General features: G+C 44.4%; 1 protein-coding gene across 2 annotated transcripts in view; it reads right to left on the bottom strand.

The window, feature by feature from the left end:
* Window positions 1-2,399: 2,399 nt before the first annotated feature.
* Window positions 2,400-15,940, bottom strand: part of LOC113029453 (ribosomal protein S6 kinase alpha-3-like) — a 37,724-nt gene continuing 24,183 nt past the window's right edge. For both annotated transcript variants that reach the window (XM_026180316.1, XM_026180315.1), the window contains exons 7-21: window positions 15,451-15,488; window positions 15,167-15,309; window positions 12,859-12,929; window positions 12,282-12,370; window positions 11,364-11,428; window positions 11,150-11,252; window positions 10,944-11,053; window positions 10,266-10,391; window positions 9,153-9,242; window positions 8,024-8,182; window positions 7,308-7,469; window positions 5,924-6,000; window positions 5,394-5,511; window positions 5,134-5,274; window positions 2,400-5,042 (exon numbers count right to left, since the gene is read on the bottom strand). In XM_026180316.1, the coding sequence (XP_026036101.1) occupies window positions 4,920-5,042; window positions 5,134-5,274; window positions 5,394-5,511; window positions 5,924-6,000; window positions 7,308-7,469; window positions 8,024-8,182; window positions 9,153-9,242; window positions 10,266-10,391; window positions 10,944-11,053; window positions 11,150-11,252; window positions 11,364-11,428; window positions 12,282-12,370; window positions 12,859-12,929; window positions 15,167-15,309; window positions 15,451-15,488 (1,615 nt within the window). In that variant the 3' untranslated portion in view covers window positions 2,400-4,919. The remainder of the gene's footprint in view (window positions 5,043-5,133; window positions 5,275-5,393; window positions 5,512-5,923; window positions 6,001-7,307; window positions 7,470-8,023; window positions 8,183-9,152; window positions 9,243-10,265; window positions 10,392-10,943; window positions 11,054-11,149; window positions 11,253-11,363; window positions 11,429-12,281; window positions 12,371-12,858; window positions 12,930-15,166; window positions 15,310-15,450; window positions 15,489-15,940) is intronic.

The following is a 15,940-nucleotide window of genomic DNA, read 5'->3' as shown; positions in this document are numbered from 1 at the left end:
CCAGATTTTTATTCTATTTTAAACATGTATTTCTTACAGTTTAATCCCAAAGAGTCGTGCTGACAGATTTGTTCACCGCGCAGAGAAACTGATGCGTGCTGCTGAGACTGGACATCTTATGTTAAGATAAAGACTCACAGAAAGAAGAGTTTCACAGGTTGGCCTCACAGTGTTAGAAGTTTGACATCCCTGCACTCGGAGCTTCGTCTTACTAATGATACGCAAAATTCACTTTCATCTGAAGACAGGACTTTGGACCTCCGAGCAATAGTTGAGGTCTTGGCTCATGAGCGGTTTGACATCAGGACTGCGACAGCTGTGCATGGTGGCGATGTCGTCCTCAGTCCACTCCATCTGAAGCTCTCCAAAGTCTTTGAGCTGTGAGGTGGGCAGAACGATCCGGACATCCACGGTATCGACAGAACACACAGTGGAATCGGCATCAGAGCCATACTTTGCTTCTGCCCTCTAAGTCCAGCATGTAGCCCCCTGAATTGTGTTAAATAAAGTAAAAACGTTCCTCAAACGTGCACTATTATTATCCTGCAGCACATTGAACCAACAGGAGCTGACCCAGCGGCTTCAAAGGCACATTTACATTCCAGCTCTGCAACAAACTAACAGGCGCTTTTTGCTGTGCCAAAGTAAAAACCACTGATTTTATGGCCATTAAAAAGTGTTCCCAGGGATTAGCTGTCAGCTGTGTGTGGATGCAGGAGATGCCACTTCCTGCTCTGCAGTATCATTTTTAGGTTATTATGCTTTCACATTTAAAGTCAAGTGTCCAGAGTCTCTGGTGTCAGTTGTAACAACGTGAAAGTGAGAACTTTTTTTTTTAGAAAGGAATGAGGTTCAAGGAGATCAAAGCACGACACTCTTTGACTGATTATTGTTTTTATTGTTTTTAATAGAAAGTCCAGCTCTCGCCGCAGGTACAAAAACTGAGAGCTGGCGTAGCAGCAGGGCTGACTGCGTCTCCGACAGGATCAAATCAGAGAAGGAGAGGAAGAGGAGCGAGGATGAAGAGAGAAGAAAGAAAGCTATGCCTCTGGTCATAAAGGGGGAAAACAAAATCAGCGTTTCATGTTTCATCATCCCAGAGCTGTACATGGATAGACGAGGAAGAGATCAACACTTACATATATATATATTCAATAATTATATATAAAACATAAAGAAAATCTGCATTTTATCCCTTTTTCTCACAGACACCCAGACGACCACAGAGAGGAAGCAGTTTCTAATCATTGACCCGCAGAAGCAAGAAGCTCAGTGGCTGTGGAAGATCATCTCCACCAGGAAACGATGAACAAAGACCGGCCACGATTTCAAAAAAGGTTCCCGACGGAGTAAAAAATGTCTCACTGAGTTAAAAATATCAAATTAATTCAGAGATAAAAGTCTTAAAATGTCATAACAGAGATGAAAAGTTCATTTCAAAGATTTGTGTTCGAGTTTAAAATAAGCTTTTTAATGAAAAATGACTTTTTAATGTACGATGAATACAGATGTGTATTTTAAAAACAACTTCTCTTATAATTTGATTTGTTTTTTGGGAATGTGTCATTTTCCACTTTTGTTTTTCAAAATCTGACTTTACCTTTTAATATTTCACATTTTCATCTCTAAACTGTTATGTTGAAACTTTGTCTCACTATTATGTTTTATAAAATCTGGACTCCTTATATCATAGTTTCATCTTTAACACGTGACTCTGCTGTTTAAAAGCTTTTTAATGTCACTTTCCAGCATTTTGATCTAAAAACTTCATTAGTGACAGTTTACTTCTACATTTCCAGTTTCTACTTTAAAACTGGACTTTTTCTCATAATTTAGAATTTTTTAATTGGAGCCTCAATCTGAACATAAATGATTTACACCATTAAGCGACTTAAACATGATTTTTGTTTTTCTTCTGCTGGTGGAAAACGAGCTCACACAGTCTGAGTCCGGCGCTTTTTGCTTTATGTGACGCTCGCTTGTTTGCAGCAGAGGCGCACGCAGAGAGGGCGGAGCGTAACGGCCCTGAATGCCGACCACTGCGGACACGAGGAAGCTTCGGAGGAGTTTAACAGGCCGTAACAACGTCTGGCAGCGACGTCGGTGCTCGTACCGATCCAGGATGTAAAATCAGCTGTGATGATGATGAAGGACTTGAAGTCCAACATTGACACAATCAATCAGATATTTGTTCTTGGAAGTGTTTCATTAGGGCCTAACCCCAAAGACCTTCAGTTTAACGAGATATTAAATGTAGAAAAGATGGACATGTTTGTATTTTAGTGGCTGGAACTGATTCTTTTCACAAAGATCGTCCACAAGTTTCAGTGAACTGACCCTTTCACTGATTTCTCCACCACTGGACCTCCGACTGCACGCCCAACGTGGTTTGCCGGTAGTCGTCAGATTTTTAAAGGATTCGCTGACACAAAAACAGGAAACGCACCAGACGCCAGCTCACCTGGCAGAAACAGCGCCACAGCAGTCGAGACAGAAGAGTTTGACTCCAGAAAAACACGTCGAAAAGTAAATGTAAGACTTCTAAATCATAAAATAAACATCAGCAAAGATGAAAACAAGGATTCAGGTTTTGGAGTTTCCATATCAGGTCTGATAAACACCTCTCTGTGCCTCGCTCGCCTTCTTCCACTCACACTTCTGTGCTTTGTTTTTAATATTTGTATGTACACCCCCTCCTTGTGGACGTATAAAAATGAATTGTCTTGATTCATAGAAACCTGAGTTGCTCGACATGTTCTGTATTTACAGTTCTGCTGCACGTAAGGAGGAGATCAGCCGGCTCATACAGACGTCGCGTGACCATCGGTGGAGGCGAGAAACGCCTTTTTCCCCTGTCAGCCTCATTTACAGGCAGGCAACACGTCATTTTAGTTTGTGTTTGTGAAGGAAGAAGGAGAAAACTCAGAGTTAAAGCTGCTTCTGTGGCCTCTTCTTCTGCTTTAAATTTACTGGCACATCCTAAAACTGCACAAGAGAAGCCAGAGAGGAGCTTTAAAGCAGAGGTGCTCGGCCCTGCTGCACAAACACCTGACTTTACTGATGTTTCAGGGTTTTATCAGCAGCTCTCTGATCACGCTCAGAAGCTCAGATAAAGTTAATTATTTGGATATTTTACATTTCTATTTAAGCTTTAGTGCTAAAATTTGAAATCCCAGCTGCTGATAGGCTCAAGCTTTGCCTCCAGTCTCCTGAGGAGGAGGAGGGAGCACTGCCCTTCATCACATTAAGATCTTTAAAAACCAGATTAAAGAGTAAAATAACAGGACAATAGTGTTAAATATCAGACCAGAGTGTCCAGGAGACGTTATACTGATGACAAACTACTCTGGGAGGAGTGTTTCAGAAGCACAGCCCTCCTGTGGCCACCAGGGGGCAGCAAAAGCTCAACATGTGCAGCTTAAAATTGATGCTGGACAAAAAAAATACTGTTACAAAGACAGAGTGGCTCTTTCTGCTGCAAGTGTTGTTTCCACACTTGCATCACTCTTCCGTGATTTCCTGGATCTCTGTTTGTTCAAAGAATAAATCCGATCATGTTTTTCTTGCTGTCAACAAATCCCAACAAACTGATTCTAGTATCTTATCATGGGATTTATTGGCAGTAAGAAAAAACATCTGGAGGTGTCGTTACGTTTGCTGACCGGATGATCGAACGAGCCCACCGTCAAACACTCTGGACTAGAACACGGCTCAGATGTTTGTTCTTTGCTTTGTTGTTGCACATTAAAGATAAAATACTGGAAAGCGGGTTTCGGTTTGTCCGACAACAACAACACAGGCTGCAGACGGCTGCAGCAGGTTACTGAAGGTTAAATAAAATCGATTTCATTCACTTTTCTTAAAGAAAAGGCAAATTTATGAGAACAGCGTTTGTGCCACTGTGTGTGACGTGATTACAGAGCATGGATATGCGTTATGTTTTCGTCTGGGGCCACACGGAGCCAATAAAAGTGAAGATTTAATGAAATTTTTGTTTTTCAAAATGTGGAATTTTTTCAGATTAACTGGAGAGGTGTTTTCTTTTTTTCTGGTAAATTTGCCATTTTTTCTTACTAATCTTCACATTTTCTTCCCTCATAAAATTATTTATTTATTTTTCTAATAAATTTGCAAAACTCTTTTCAGATAAACTGGAATTCTTCCCATCAACATTTGCTGTTTCATTTCTCTTAATTTTGTCATTTTCTACTCATAAATTTAGGACTTTAAGCTAAAAAGACTTTTGCTCTGTAATTTGATCTTCAGTGACCCCAACACGCTGCTTTAGCTTTTTGGATTTTAAAACCATTTTGAGGCTGAGGCTGCTCCGCCCGTCGGGCTGAATGTCCCACCGTCTGTCCTTTTCTGCAGACGCCGTCGTCTCTCAGGCTACTTGAGGCTTAGATGCAGGATCTACAGCTACGCAGAACCATGACCACAGTATGATAACAAAGACTCTAGCTCTTTAAATGCATACCTTACATTACTTTGTTCCTATGATTTCCCCCGTCTGGAGTAAATAAATACAGTACTTTTATCTTCCTGACGCGCACTCGCCCTCTGGGCCTGCGAGCTAGCGCTGATTGTCCAAAGCAAAAAGAGAAGAGAAACGTAGGGCTCGCCCTTTAAGGTTCTCTCGACAGCTGAGTCCGGCTGCTGAACAGTGATGCTAAAGCTGAGACTCTACGGTAAGACAGCAGAAGAGATCCAATCAGAAGAGCCCGCAGAGGTGAAGGAGAGATCGAGGAGGGAGGGGGGCGGCCTCTGTGCTCCTATTTGGCGTTAGCGGTTCCCAGGTCCATCAGTAGTCTGTCCCGCCGGACCGAAGTGAGGGAGAGGGAAGGTCCGGCGGAGGTCAGATCGAGGTCAGAGTTGACGGGAGGAGGAAGAAAAGAAGGAGGCGGAGGAGAAAGAGGAGGTCACAGAGCGGTGGAAGTGATCTTCTTCAACCCCCGCCGCTGGGCCAGAGTGGAGCAGCCCACAGGCTCTAGGACCGGGGGGACATTCCTGTTAAGGGCAGAGTAGGTGGCCGCCATTGCACCCTGTAGGAGGAGCCAGAATACAAACTGATTAATCAATCAACCACTGACGGATGATGGAGATGGATGGATGGATGGATGGATGGATGGTTACCTTGACGAGGAGTGGTGCGTCCTGTCTGTTGAGGGTGTATTTGGGTAGCTGGTCTCTGTGCGTCACCCACGGGTGTCTGAGGACCTGCCCCGCTGTCAGCCGCTGGTGGGGGTCGACGTGCAGCATCTTAGACACCAGGTCCTAAAGGGTCAGAGGTTACAACTGAACTCCGGGTCACCGTGGCGATCACAGAGAGACGGTGAGCGGCTCACTTCAATCGGAGCTACTTTGCTGTGTGTTTGTTAGGAAACAGGCCTCACCTTAGCTTCAGTTGAGACAGAGTTCCAGTATCCTCCGCTGAGAGAGAACTTCCCGCTGCCGATCCGAGCCAAAATTTCCTCCGGGGTGTCCTCTGGACCGTTAGCAAATGGAGTGAAACTGGAAGGACAGAGCAAAGGGGCTGATATGCAGGAAGTGTAAGACCTGCAAACAGGCACCAAAACTATGAAAGAACAGGCATTAACTTCACACAGACAGTGTAAACACATCAATTATTTCAATGTGAGATCATCACTCGTTGCCTTGACGACATTTGTTTCATAAGGAATTTCATTTTGCCTTCTCAGTGAGTCCTTTCAGACCGCGGCTCATCAGGAAATACCACCAGCTCACCATCAACCAGCTGTGGTTAGCAAACCGCCTGATGACCATGAACCATCATTGTTGGCGTTTCTTTTACTTTTTGTAACAAAGAAGCATCTTTGACAAACTGATGTCAGGTAAAGAAAAAGTAAGAAGTTTCTTTTGTTAAATTAAGTTTCTTAGAAGCGAAGAGTAAAGTCTCTGTTACCCTGTTAGCATCGTGTAGAGCAGGACTCCGAGACTCCAGATGTCACAGGCTGCGTCATAACCCTGCTTCTTCAACACCTGCCAGGACAGAAAACACCAGCTTCAAGCAAAAGTAACGTCCTGCCTTCTCCTTTCTCTGCAACAAAAAGAGCGTCAGCACCCTCCAAATGATCAAGATTACACCTCTCACACATATATTTATATTCCCTACACTTGGCAGCTGTATAATCAGGGCTGCCTGAACATGCTTTGTCTCTGAAGGACTGTTTGGTTCAGGCTTAGTTACACAGCGATGACGCACAGGTGCAAACAGGTGCAGACAGCAAAAGAATCACTGTTAAGTGTTCATATGGAGAGTCGTGTAAAAAAAAAGGAAGAAGCCGTCAAAAGAATCTATTTGATCTCATTAATTTTATGGAGCAGGAAGCTAGCTAACAAATATTTTATACACTGTGGATCTTGCATGTTGTCATGTGACGTCCAGACTTCCTGAACCACAAAACAACCTGAGTATTTTGGATTCAGCGCATCTTCTTCTGCTCGTTTAATCTGACGACCTTCTTGATGCTAAATTGTGAAGCATTTGAGTTTTTGTTAAAGGGCGCCTCCGTGATGACACGGTGAATTTCGATGTTTCGCTACAGCAGAAGAAGTTTAACCAAACCTGTGACGAGAGTCCAGGCGCCTTCGTGCCAATACTGACTGAGAGACACAGCGCCACCTGGTGGCAACAGGAAATGAGCATTTTGCAGCATTTGCATTGTCCATCAGTATTTTGATGACTGAGTGTCAGTATTTCAGCTTTAATTGCAAAACTCTGATACTGTAACAGCTCTAAGAGAAACAATAGACTGGCTGGTGTTGTGCACAGGTGATTATTCCTCAGGTAAACAGGTTAGTTTGCATGTAGCAGCAGATAAGTTGATAAATATTTAGAGATCTTTCAGTTGAACAGTGTCAGCAGAAACAGTCGATCGTTTTTGAACACTTGTTCAGTTTTTAGAGGACAACAGCTGACTGTGAGGAAGACGCAGGAGTGTCAAAACATTAGTCTGTTCACACAACCGAAGGCTGTGAATTAATCAGCGCGCTCCGGTCCCGTCTGTCCTCGGAAAGTTTGCTGTCCTCGAGCTGAGGGGCACCTGACGGAGCTGCACTTTGATGGGAGACTTTTGACTTTTCTTTTGTTCAACGTTTGTTTTAAATGTGTTAAATAACGGCATCAGACAAAATATGGGAAGGAATTCTGAACCTCACGAAAGTGAAAGTTTAAGTAAAAAGATGCTAAAATGGCAAATCTGTGGTGTCCTACAGAGCACGCACGATGATGACAGGAAATAAAGCAAAATGGTGAAAAAATAAAGGAAGGAGGAACCCCGACGTACCTCGGGGGCGACGAAGTTGGCGGTGTAACACGGCGTCATGAGCAGGCCGTTCTCCGCTCTCAGCTGCTTGGCGAAGCCAAAGTCGCAGATCCTGATGGACTCGGCGTTCCCGCTCTCGTCCACATACAGGATGTTACTGGGCTTCAGGTCTCTGTGCACCACCTGCAAACCCAGCAGGGCGACAGAGTCACGGAGGTCGACTACATCAGCTTTCTCTCTCTTCACCTCGAACGCATGTCTGCTGGATCGCAGCTATTATACAAAATTGACTAAACCTACTGAAGACATGGACAGAAAGAGCTTTGCTACCACATCAAAGGATTAGTAACCATTTATTACTTTACTGCCATTCTTTATTTGTACTTTTTGATTGTTGCATGATGGAAAAATGGGCTTATTTCATATTTAAATCAGTTTCTTCTGTCGTGCAGTGGACACTGCACGCTCGTATGTTAGCAGCTTGTCACAGCCTGCTTTATCCTCCTCTTTAGCTCTAACGGGGCTTTAATTTACTGGATTAACATCATTTTGTATCAAATGGGACTTAAAGTGACCAAGTCCCAACTCATAAAGAACCTTTTTAATTTGATACAGCGGCTCTCATCTCATCTGTCACAGCCGAACAGCAGCACATCTCCACAGAAAGACGAGCTCGAACATTTTGTGTCCATCTCTTTGTTTTACCGCTGCTCCTAAAGGCCTCTGGAGAAACGCACCCCTTGCACATGCAGGTACTCCACGGTCTTGGTGATGGTGTAGAGAACAGCGCTGGCTTCCCGCTCAGAGAAAAACTTCTGACGGAGGATTTTGTCCAGCAGCTCGCCTCCCTTCATCAGCTCCGTCACCAGGAACACCGACCGGCCGTCGTCATACACCTACGACACGAAAATAAACCGACCCACACGTAAGTCGGCAGCGATTTAGTCACAGAAATCGCCTGTGAATTTATTTATTCAGCTCTTAAAATTAAAAGCAAAAACAAAAATGCGGAACTAGACGTTTATAAGTGCCTCACTGCTGTTTCAAGTGGAAAACCATCAATTTAGATGAAACCATCATTAGTTACTGGATCAAATGCAAGCGGGGGCATTTTCACCCAGCAGCATCATCAGGACGATATTTTTAACTCTAATTAGCAGTGAGTCACAGAAAAAATGAAATCATTAGCATCACAGCAAGCAAATTATTATTTTTGTTTGTCCGACAGCGACTTGGAAAAGCTCGCCGGATATTCAGGTCGAGCCCAGGGGTGGGAAAGTGACCCTGGATGAGTCACGCGGCAGCTTCACTCCATGTTAACACAGGCTGAGGGTGATTTTCACAATAAGAGTTTAAAGTTAAACTCTTGTACTTAACCTGTGCAACTTTAACCAAAATGTTCACCAGCAGGGGGCAGCTTGTCCTAACAGCTTACAGGTGACTCACTGCTCCACCTTCTGGTACAAACTGGCATTGCATGAACTTACAGCCCAGCCTAGATTCATTACAGGTGTTTCTTCACATCTGCTGATTGCGTAAAGAAATCCTGCACGGCTTCAAACTATTCTTGAACACAGGACGACACACTGAGCACCTTTAAATCATCGTTGGTGTCACGATAGCAACAACACTGATGCTTTGTGTTCCTATAACTGATGTGATGCTTAATATCAAATGTTGGTGTAGACGTGGTTCTTTAAGTATGAAACAATATATTTATAAATATGTCAGGATACCTTTGGGCTTGATGGGGGAGCTGCACTTGTTAAATAACGTTAAATAAGAAAATAACCATGAGACTGAAGAGCCTGGTTAAGTTTAGCAGCAGATTTAGAGCAATTCAAAACTCTGCTGGGAGTGACTCACGTCTTTGAGGGTGATGATGTTGGGGTGCTGCCCGTATCTCAGCAGGATCTCCACCTCCTCCGTCGGGTCTCTCTTGGACTTGTTGATAATCTGCCACAGAGACAGTGCTTTGAATATAAAGTGTTTTTATTGCAAGTTTTTTAAAGTTTAAGATCTTTTAAATCCCACACGCTGACACAAAGTTTCAGCAGGATTGTGGAGTCCTGTGAAAAACTGAGGACGCCCGCACCGAGGAAAGGAAATAAGAGAGGAAGCAGCAGGCAGGTGCTCGATCATCAGCAATATAAAAGCAGGAACTTTGGCAGGTGTCAGGCTGGCTTTTCTACTCTAGTCTGATCAACATCAAATTGGATCATGCAACAGTACGATGATCCCAGGCATCCAGACAGCTGTGCATACACGGATGTCTGCAAAGCTCAATGAACTGAAGCAGTGCTGCAGAGAAGAGTGGGCTACGTTCCTCCACAGCCATAATTTCTGTCATACAGAAAAATGTGCTTCAAGTTATTGCTGCTTTTACAAGCCACTGAATTATGGAGCGTACTTAGTTTTTACAGGACTGGATGACAACGGTTTCTACTTAGATAATGCATCACTTATCGTGGCATTAAATCAGAAAAACAGTGTCAATTATGTTAATTTATTCACATTTTTGACAAATATGCAGATTATCACCAACAGCAACAGTATTTGAATATCCTGAAATGTCTCCAAACCAGCAGCACAACAAAATCTGAAGCCAACTTTTAGTTTGGAGCTGAGATCTGTTACGTCCTCGTAATTTACTGTCGTTTTTCAAACGAGCGGCGTTTGTATAATTACCGGACATTTTAAGCTGTTTCAAACGAATTTACTCCTTAAATGTCAACAATACCGACACAGTAAACTGTGAGCGTCAGAGACGGCAAACGGAACGAAACTAAAACAGCTAAAAGCTCAACCACGTTCACATGGTCATAGAAATATGAAGAATCGATAAATATCTGCACATCTGTGATAGAAATCATCTTTCAGAACGTTTCAGTGCATCATCAGCTTCTTTCCAGAAACCTGCCGTCGCCCTGCGTGTATTAAAAACACAAAAGCAGATGTTGAGCTGCTGTGCGCGTTCACCTTCACTGCGTACTCCATGCCGGTTCCTTTGTGTACGCAGCGCTTGCAGATGGAGTAGGAGCCGACGCCGATGTCCTCTTTGATCTCGTAGGCGTCTGCGAACTGGGACGTGCTTCTGTGAAGTTGCTGCACATGAAAAAAATGTAAACAGATGTGAGTCCTCATAACCAACGACTCGGGCCTGATTGAGACCTCTGCCCCACGGCGGCGGCGGCACTCGTGCTCATGCTGTGCGTTACGCGTTAATTACAAACAGTTTCACCCCCAGGAACCTGCTCACATTAGTGAGTCCTTACACTGATGCTATGATTATTAATCCTTATATTAGATGATTATTGTTATTTTGAGGTGAAAAACAGACTAATTACAAGAGATGTGAGAGTGCAGAGATGTGGCGTCTGGATGCGTTTCTCAGGAGATTTTGGAAAATGTTCTTGTTTCATTGAAAGCACTTAAAAAATGACTCATCCATGACCTAATCTACTGCTGGTGATAAAGGTACGATGTACCAGAAAGGAAGGAGGTGCAGGAGTGAAACCTCGGGAAAGCAAATGTGTGAATGAAATTTTCCAGGGTGGAGTGTGAAGACAGCCCCGCGTGCTGTGCTCGTCGCCTCCGTCCACTGAGGGTTAGCCCAGTTAATTGGATTATTTCTGCCTCTGAGGCGTTTGCCTGTACCTGTACAATAGCATTGGGTAGTGGCTGCGTCTCCTCCTCCGTTATGGCCACAAAGCTGAACCCTCTGAACAGCTGATGGGCGTTGGCGCTCGGCGGGACCCCCGGCGAGTCTGGTTCACACAGAGAAACAGCTGTTAATACGGCAATGCGGTTCAGCTCTGCACAGTGTGAAGGGCAGGAGGAGGAGGTAGAGTGACAGCCTGTACCTCTGGGTGTTTTAGCTGTGAACTCTGGATCAAAATAGAAAGTGTCGTCAGGTCGCCCCGCTGCTGGCTTGAAAGGAGGGTGGAGTTCTCTGCGGTACAGCTTCTGCAGCGAGAGGAAATATGAGGGACAAGGAAACACACTGAAAGACAGAATCATAACCAAAGACGACTCTGTCATCATTAAAGCAGATTTTTCAATAAAGGAGAAACTGACATTCCAGTCGATGGTGCTGAAGAAATGATGCCTCTTGATCTCCTCCACTCCATCCGGCCCAGCTCCTAAAACAAACACCGCACCGACAGTGAGGCCGATGCTGCTGTAATCACATTTCCACAGGCTGCACGAGACCCGCGGAGACTTTGTTTGGAGCTAATCTCCACAGAAAAACACTAACACCATAAAGGGCTGAATGTTACGCTGTGTGAATTACACAGCGTAACAGATGCAGGTGTTGCATGCAGTAAATATGAACCTGTGGCTTCCGGGGGCCCTCGGGTTGTGTTTGGTGCCCTCAGCGGTGAAGGCAGCTCGAAACATTCCCACCTGCCGAGCATGTGACACGTGTAGCACGGCATGTCGAGAGCCTCAAAAGCCACGGCTCAATCGCTGGATTGTAATTATTAAGCAGTACTAAGCATCTTAATCAGCCAATCACATGGCAACAACTAAACGGTGCATTTATGCATGCAGACACGGTCGAGACACCTGCCGAAGCTCAAACTGGGCTCAGAACGGGGCTGTGATGTAACTGACAAAAAGACAGCTGGCAGAGCTGGAGGTGCTCAGATTTTATTTATGAGTGACGAGGACGGACGGGATTAGAAATGAGGCTGAGGTGGTTTGGATGTGTGACGAGGAGGGGCAGCGAATTCACTGGCAAAGAGGGTGACACAGGGCGCCAGCTCAGGGTCACATGGGGTGATTAAACAGGTAGACTTGTAACTGAAAATCTGCTGGAAGTATCTCCAGGATTACAGAGAGCTCAAAACTGAGAACTCCCATTTTTGTCATTATTTAATCTCACTGGGTGCTTTAATAAATAAACTTTAGAAGAATATTCTAAGAAAATGCTTCCATAACCACAAACCCATTGAACACCCTCTCAACGTGCCTCGTGTGTGCAGGTTTTACCTAATCTGTTGCCGGGGTTTCGCTTGAAAAGGTTCCTGAGGAGACTCTGAGCTTCGGAGCTGAGAAACTGCGGCATTCCCAGCTTGGCCCTGTGATGGACACAGAGAAAGGCAGCAGGGGGGATGAAACGGAGAGAGAAACATATCGAATGCTCTATATTGTGTACCCAGCATCTGAAAGACTAGACAGAAACATGTCGATGTGACACAGGAAGCACACTCAGCACTCTGCAGAGTCTGCTCAGCAGCTTTCCCCCCGGGCGGATACCGAGAGTCAAAAGAGAGCGAGAGAGGAAGAAGGAGGGGTTAATATTTCCTTTAATTCTCACCGACTGCAACATGATTATTTTCTCTCTTTTATGAAGAGCTATCAGCACATTCTGAGATGATCTCAGTCCATCCAGTCCTCATCCTCCTCTTCCTCCTGAGTGCTGCACTCTGTCTCCTCTAATAAAAATCCTCCCCTGGGCTGACTCGCCTTGTACTTTCTCTCTCTCTCTCCGTCTCTTCTCGGATGTACAGGGAGCTCAAATAAAAGCTGCAGGGTGGGGATCGGAGAGGAGTGTAAGGTGTCTTACTTGAGGATCATGGTCATCGTCTCTTTCCGGTCTTTTCCTTGAAACGGCAGCGTTCCCGTCAGCATCTCAAACTGTGAGAGAACAGGACACCATCACGCTTATTAATTAATGAGTTTTTAGGACAGATCTGATATAACAATGTGCAATATGATCAGAAAACAGGAAGCTTAAGATACTTTTATACTTAATAGTCCTCAAGTTCTGTTGACATTTTACTGATAAAACATCCAGCATACGGCTCAAAATAAAGAATAACCACTGAAAATCAGTTTGATTATGTGCGCCTGTGTGTATTCGTTAATCTAAGAGTCACGCCCTCCTCTTTGTCTCATGGTCTGTTCCTGTGAACACAGCCCATGTTTTCTCACCTCTTTGGCCTCAGGATCAGCAAAAAACTCACTTTCTGCATCCAGTACATATACAGTTAGGTTTTTGTTACCTGTTTATTGAAACTTAGTTTTATTGTGGACATGAGTATAATGTGTAGACTCAACTTTCATTTCAGAGTGTCCACATTCAACCTGGATGAAGGTTTAGGAGTTTCAACTCCTTAACATGTGCCACCCTGTTTTTAAAGGGGCCAAAAGTAATTGGACACTTCACTCAAAGGCTATTTCATGGGCAGGTGTGGGCAATTCCTTCGTTATGTCATTTCAATTAAGCAGATAAAAGGCCTGGAGTTGATTTGAGGTGTGGTGCTTGCATTTGGAAGATTTTGCTATGAACAGACAACATGTGGTCAAGCCATCCTTAAGCTGCGAAGGCAGAAAAAACTCATCTGAGAAATTGCTACAATATCAAAATCTACAAAGAAAGAAAGCACTGGTGCACTCGACAGCGCAAAAAGAGCTGGTGGAGGACAGTGGTGGATGATCGCAGAATCGTTTCCATGGTGAAGAGAAACTCCTCCTCCGTCTACAGGTGCAAGCCACTCACAACCTCAGGAACACAAAAGCCAGATTGTACCTTCTACTAGCATACCACATCATCTGCACTGTGAAGGCTCTGACTTGCATGGCTGCCAGCGTCACTGGGACACTGGTGTTCATTGATGATGTGACACAGGACAGAAGAGGCATACTGTCTGCTCACATCCAGGAAACCCAGCATCTGGTGATGTCCATGAGTCCAACACGTCAGGCTGTCATTACCAGCAAAGGGTTTTCAACCAAGTATTAGAAATGAACATTTCGTTTTCAGTTCTTTAACTCGTCCATTTACTCTGCATTATAAATTCTTTAATATATTATAAATGAAATCTTTTTCTTCAGCCCGCTGAAGTAAAGCTGGAAGTCTGAACTTTAACCGATTCGTTTAATTTAAAATTCATTGTGTTTAAGTACAGAACCAAAGTTAGAAAAAAATCGTCTCTTTACAAATATCTGTGGAAACATCAACGTATCTACCCGACCGAGCTGACATCATCTGGTATCGACATTTATAATGGCATATAATAAATAAATGACAACTACAGACGTAAAGAAGAGAGAAACATCCTTCAGCCATCTTTTGAGTGTTGTGGTGCACAGTTTGTCCACCAGGGGGCACTCTGCAGCTTCCCTGCCACAAACTACAACCACCTGACCTCCTGGGATCAAACTTGCTCGTTGGCTTGTTAAAGCTGTGAACTATTGTCCGATATATCACTATAGTAAATCTTAAATATCTTATCGGTTCTAAAGTTGCTGTGTTTTATACTTAAGCTGCGTGTGGTAACCCAAAGAAAAGAAGCCGCAGAAACGAGCTTCCTCTGTGGGGGGTCTGGGTTAAGACTGGCTGAGGAGCTCCGACATCCTTCATGTCAAAAGGACCCAGCTGAGGTGGTTTGTGCATCTGATAAGGATGCCTTCTGGACGCCTTCCTTTTGAGGTTTTTCAAGCTTGCCTAACTGAGAGGAGGCCCCAAAGCAGACCCAGGCATGCCAGAGAGAACAAATCTCTCAGCTGGCTTCAGAAAGCCTCAGTGTCCCTCTGAGAAGAGCCAGGAAAAGAAGCCAGGGAGCAGGAGCTTCTCTGCTGTAACTGATAAGTGGCAGAAAACAGATGGATGGATGTTTACCTCCTCATAAATGTCGGGGCTTTTGAGCTGTACTAACACAAATTTAAATGTAATTTGTGACTTTTTGTGCAACAATGTTTACGTGGGAACCACGGAGGATTTAAAAATGTTATCAGCTTGCAAACAGCTCCAAATAATTTGAGCTGCCAGGAGAAAACCTCATTACAGCTCACCTGAGACCGCAGGACTGCTGATACGACACAATGAGTGCGATAAGATTTATTGCAATCGGATTATTTGGGACTCTCACCATGAGAACGCCGTACGACCACCAGTCGGCGCTGTGCGTGTGTCCTCGCCTGTTCACCACCTCTGGAGCCATGTACTCCACCGTGCCGCAGAAAGAGTAGGCCTTGTTCTCGTGGTCTATCGACTCCTTGCTGAGGCCGAAGTCTGAGCACACAAACGCACACACATGTACAAAGATGAGTGCCAGCTTTGCATGATAAAAACACAGAGAAAGCAGCAGTAAGTATCTGTGCACAGCGGCAGGGGTACGCGTGAGGAAACAGAAAAAGGTGTAAGGTTACGCACCGGTCAGCTTGATGTGTCCCTCCTCATCGAGCAGGATGCTGAAACAACAGAAGACTGTTTCAAATGCTGCATTACTCAGTGTGATTGTGCACTTACAGCCTTCATGTCATGACTGAGCTTTCACAGGCAAGATTCTGGAGACCAGACTTAAAGATTTGTGGGGCAGACAGCAGCTCCCCATAATGGCACGTCATTAAATTATAGCATGGAGGCTTGTTTGAAAGCAGGGACGTCAAACTCACTTCACATCGTGGGCACACGCACAGCCTTCATGTCCGTGTAAAGAAGTTTAATTACACAAGTATTCCCTGAGATTTGTAAAAAAGAACTTCCAACATTATGCCTCAGTTTTTCTACATGATGAAGAAATGAAAGAAACCTGCCAGCACGACACATTGTAAGAAAGAACGTGTACCCTGCAGAGAAGGTAACTCGGATTTAACAGTTTTTCTTCTTTGTTTTGAACAAACAGTAGCAGAGTTACAGTCAT

The sequence above is a fragment of the Astatotilapia calliptera genome, chromosome 9 (assembly GCF_900246225.1).
Source record: "Astatotilapia calliptera chromosome 9, fAstCal1.2, whole genome shotgun sequence".
Classification (NCBI taxonomy): Eukaryota; Metazoa; Chordata; class Actinopteri; order Cichliformes; family Cichlidae; genus Astatotilapia; species Astatotilapia calliptera.
Note: the sequence above shows the minus strand (reverse complement) of the source record. Positions and strands in the feature narration are given on the sequence as shown.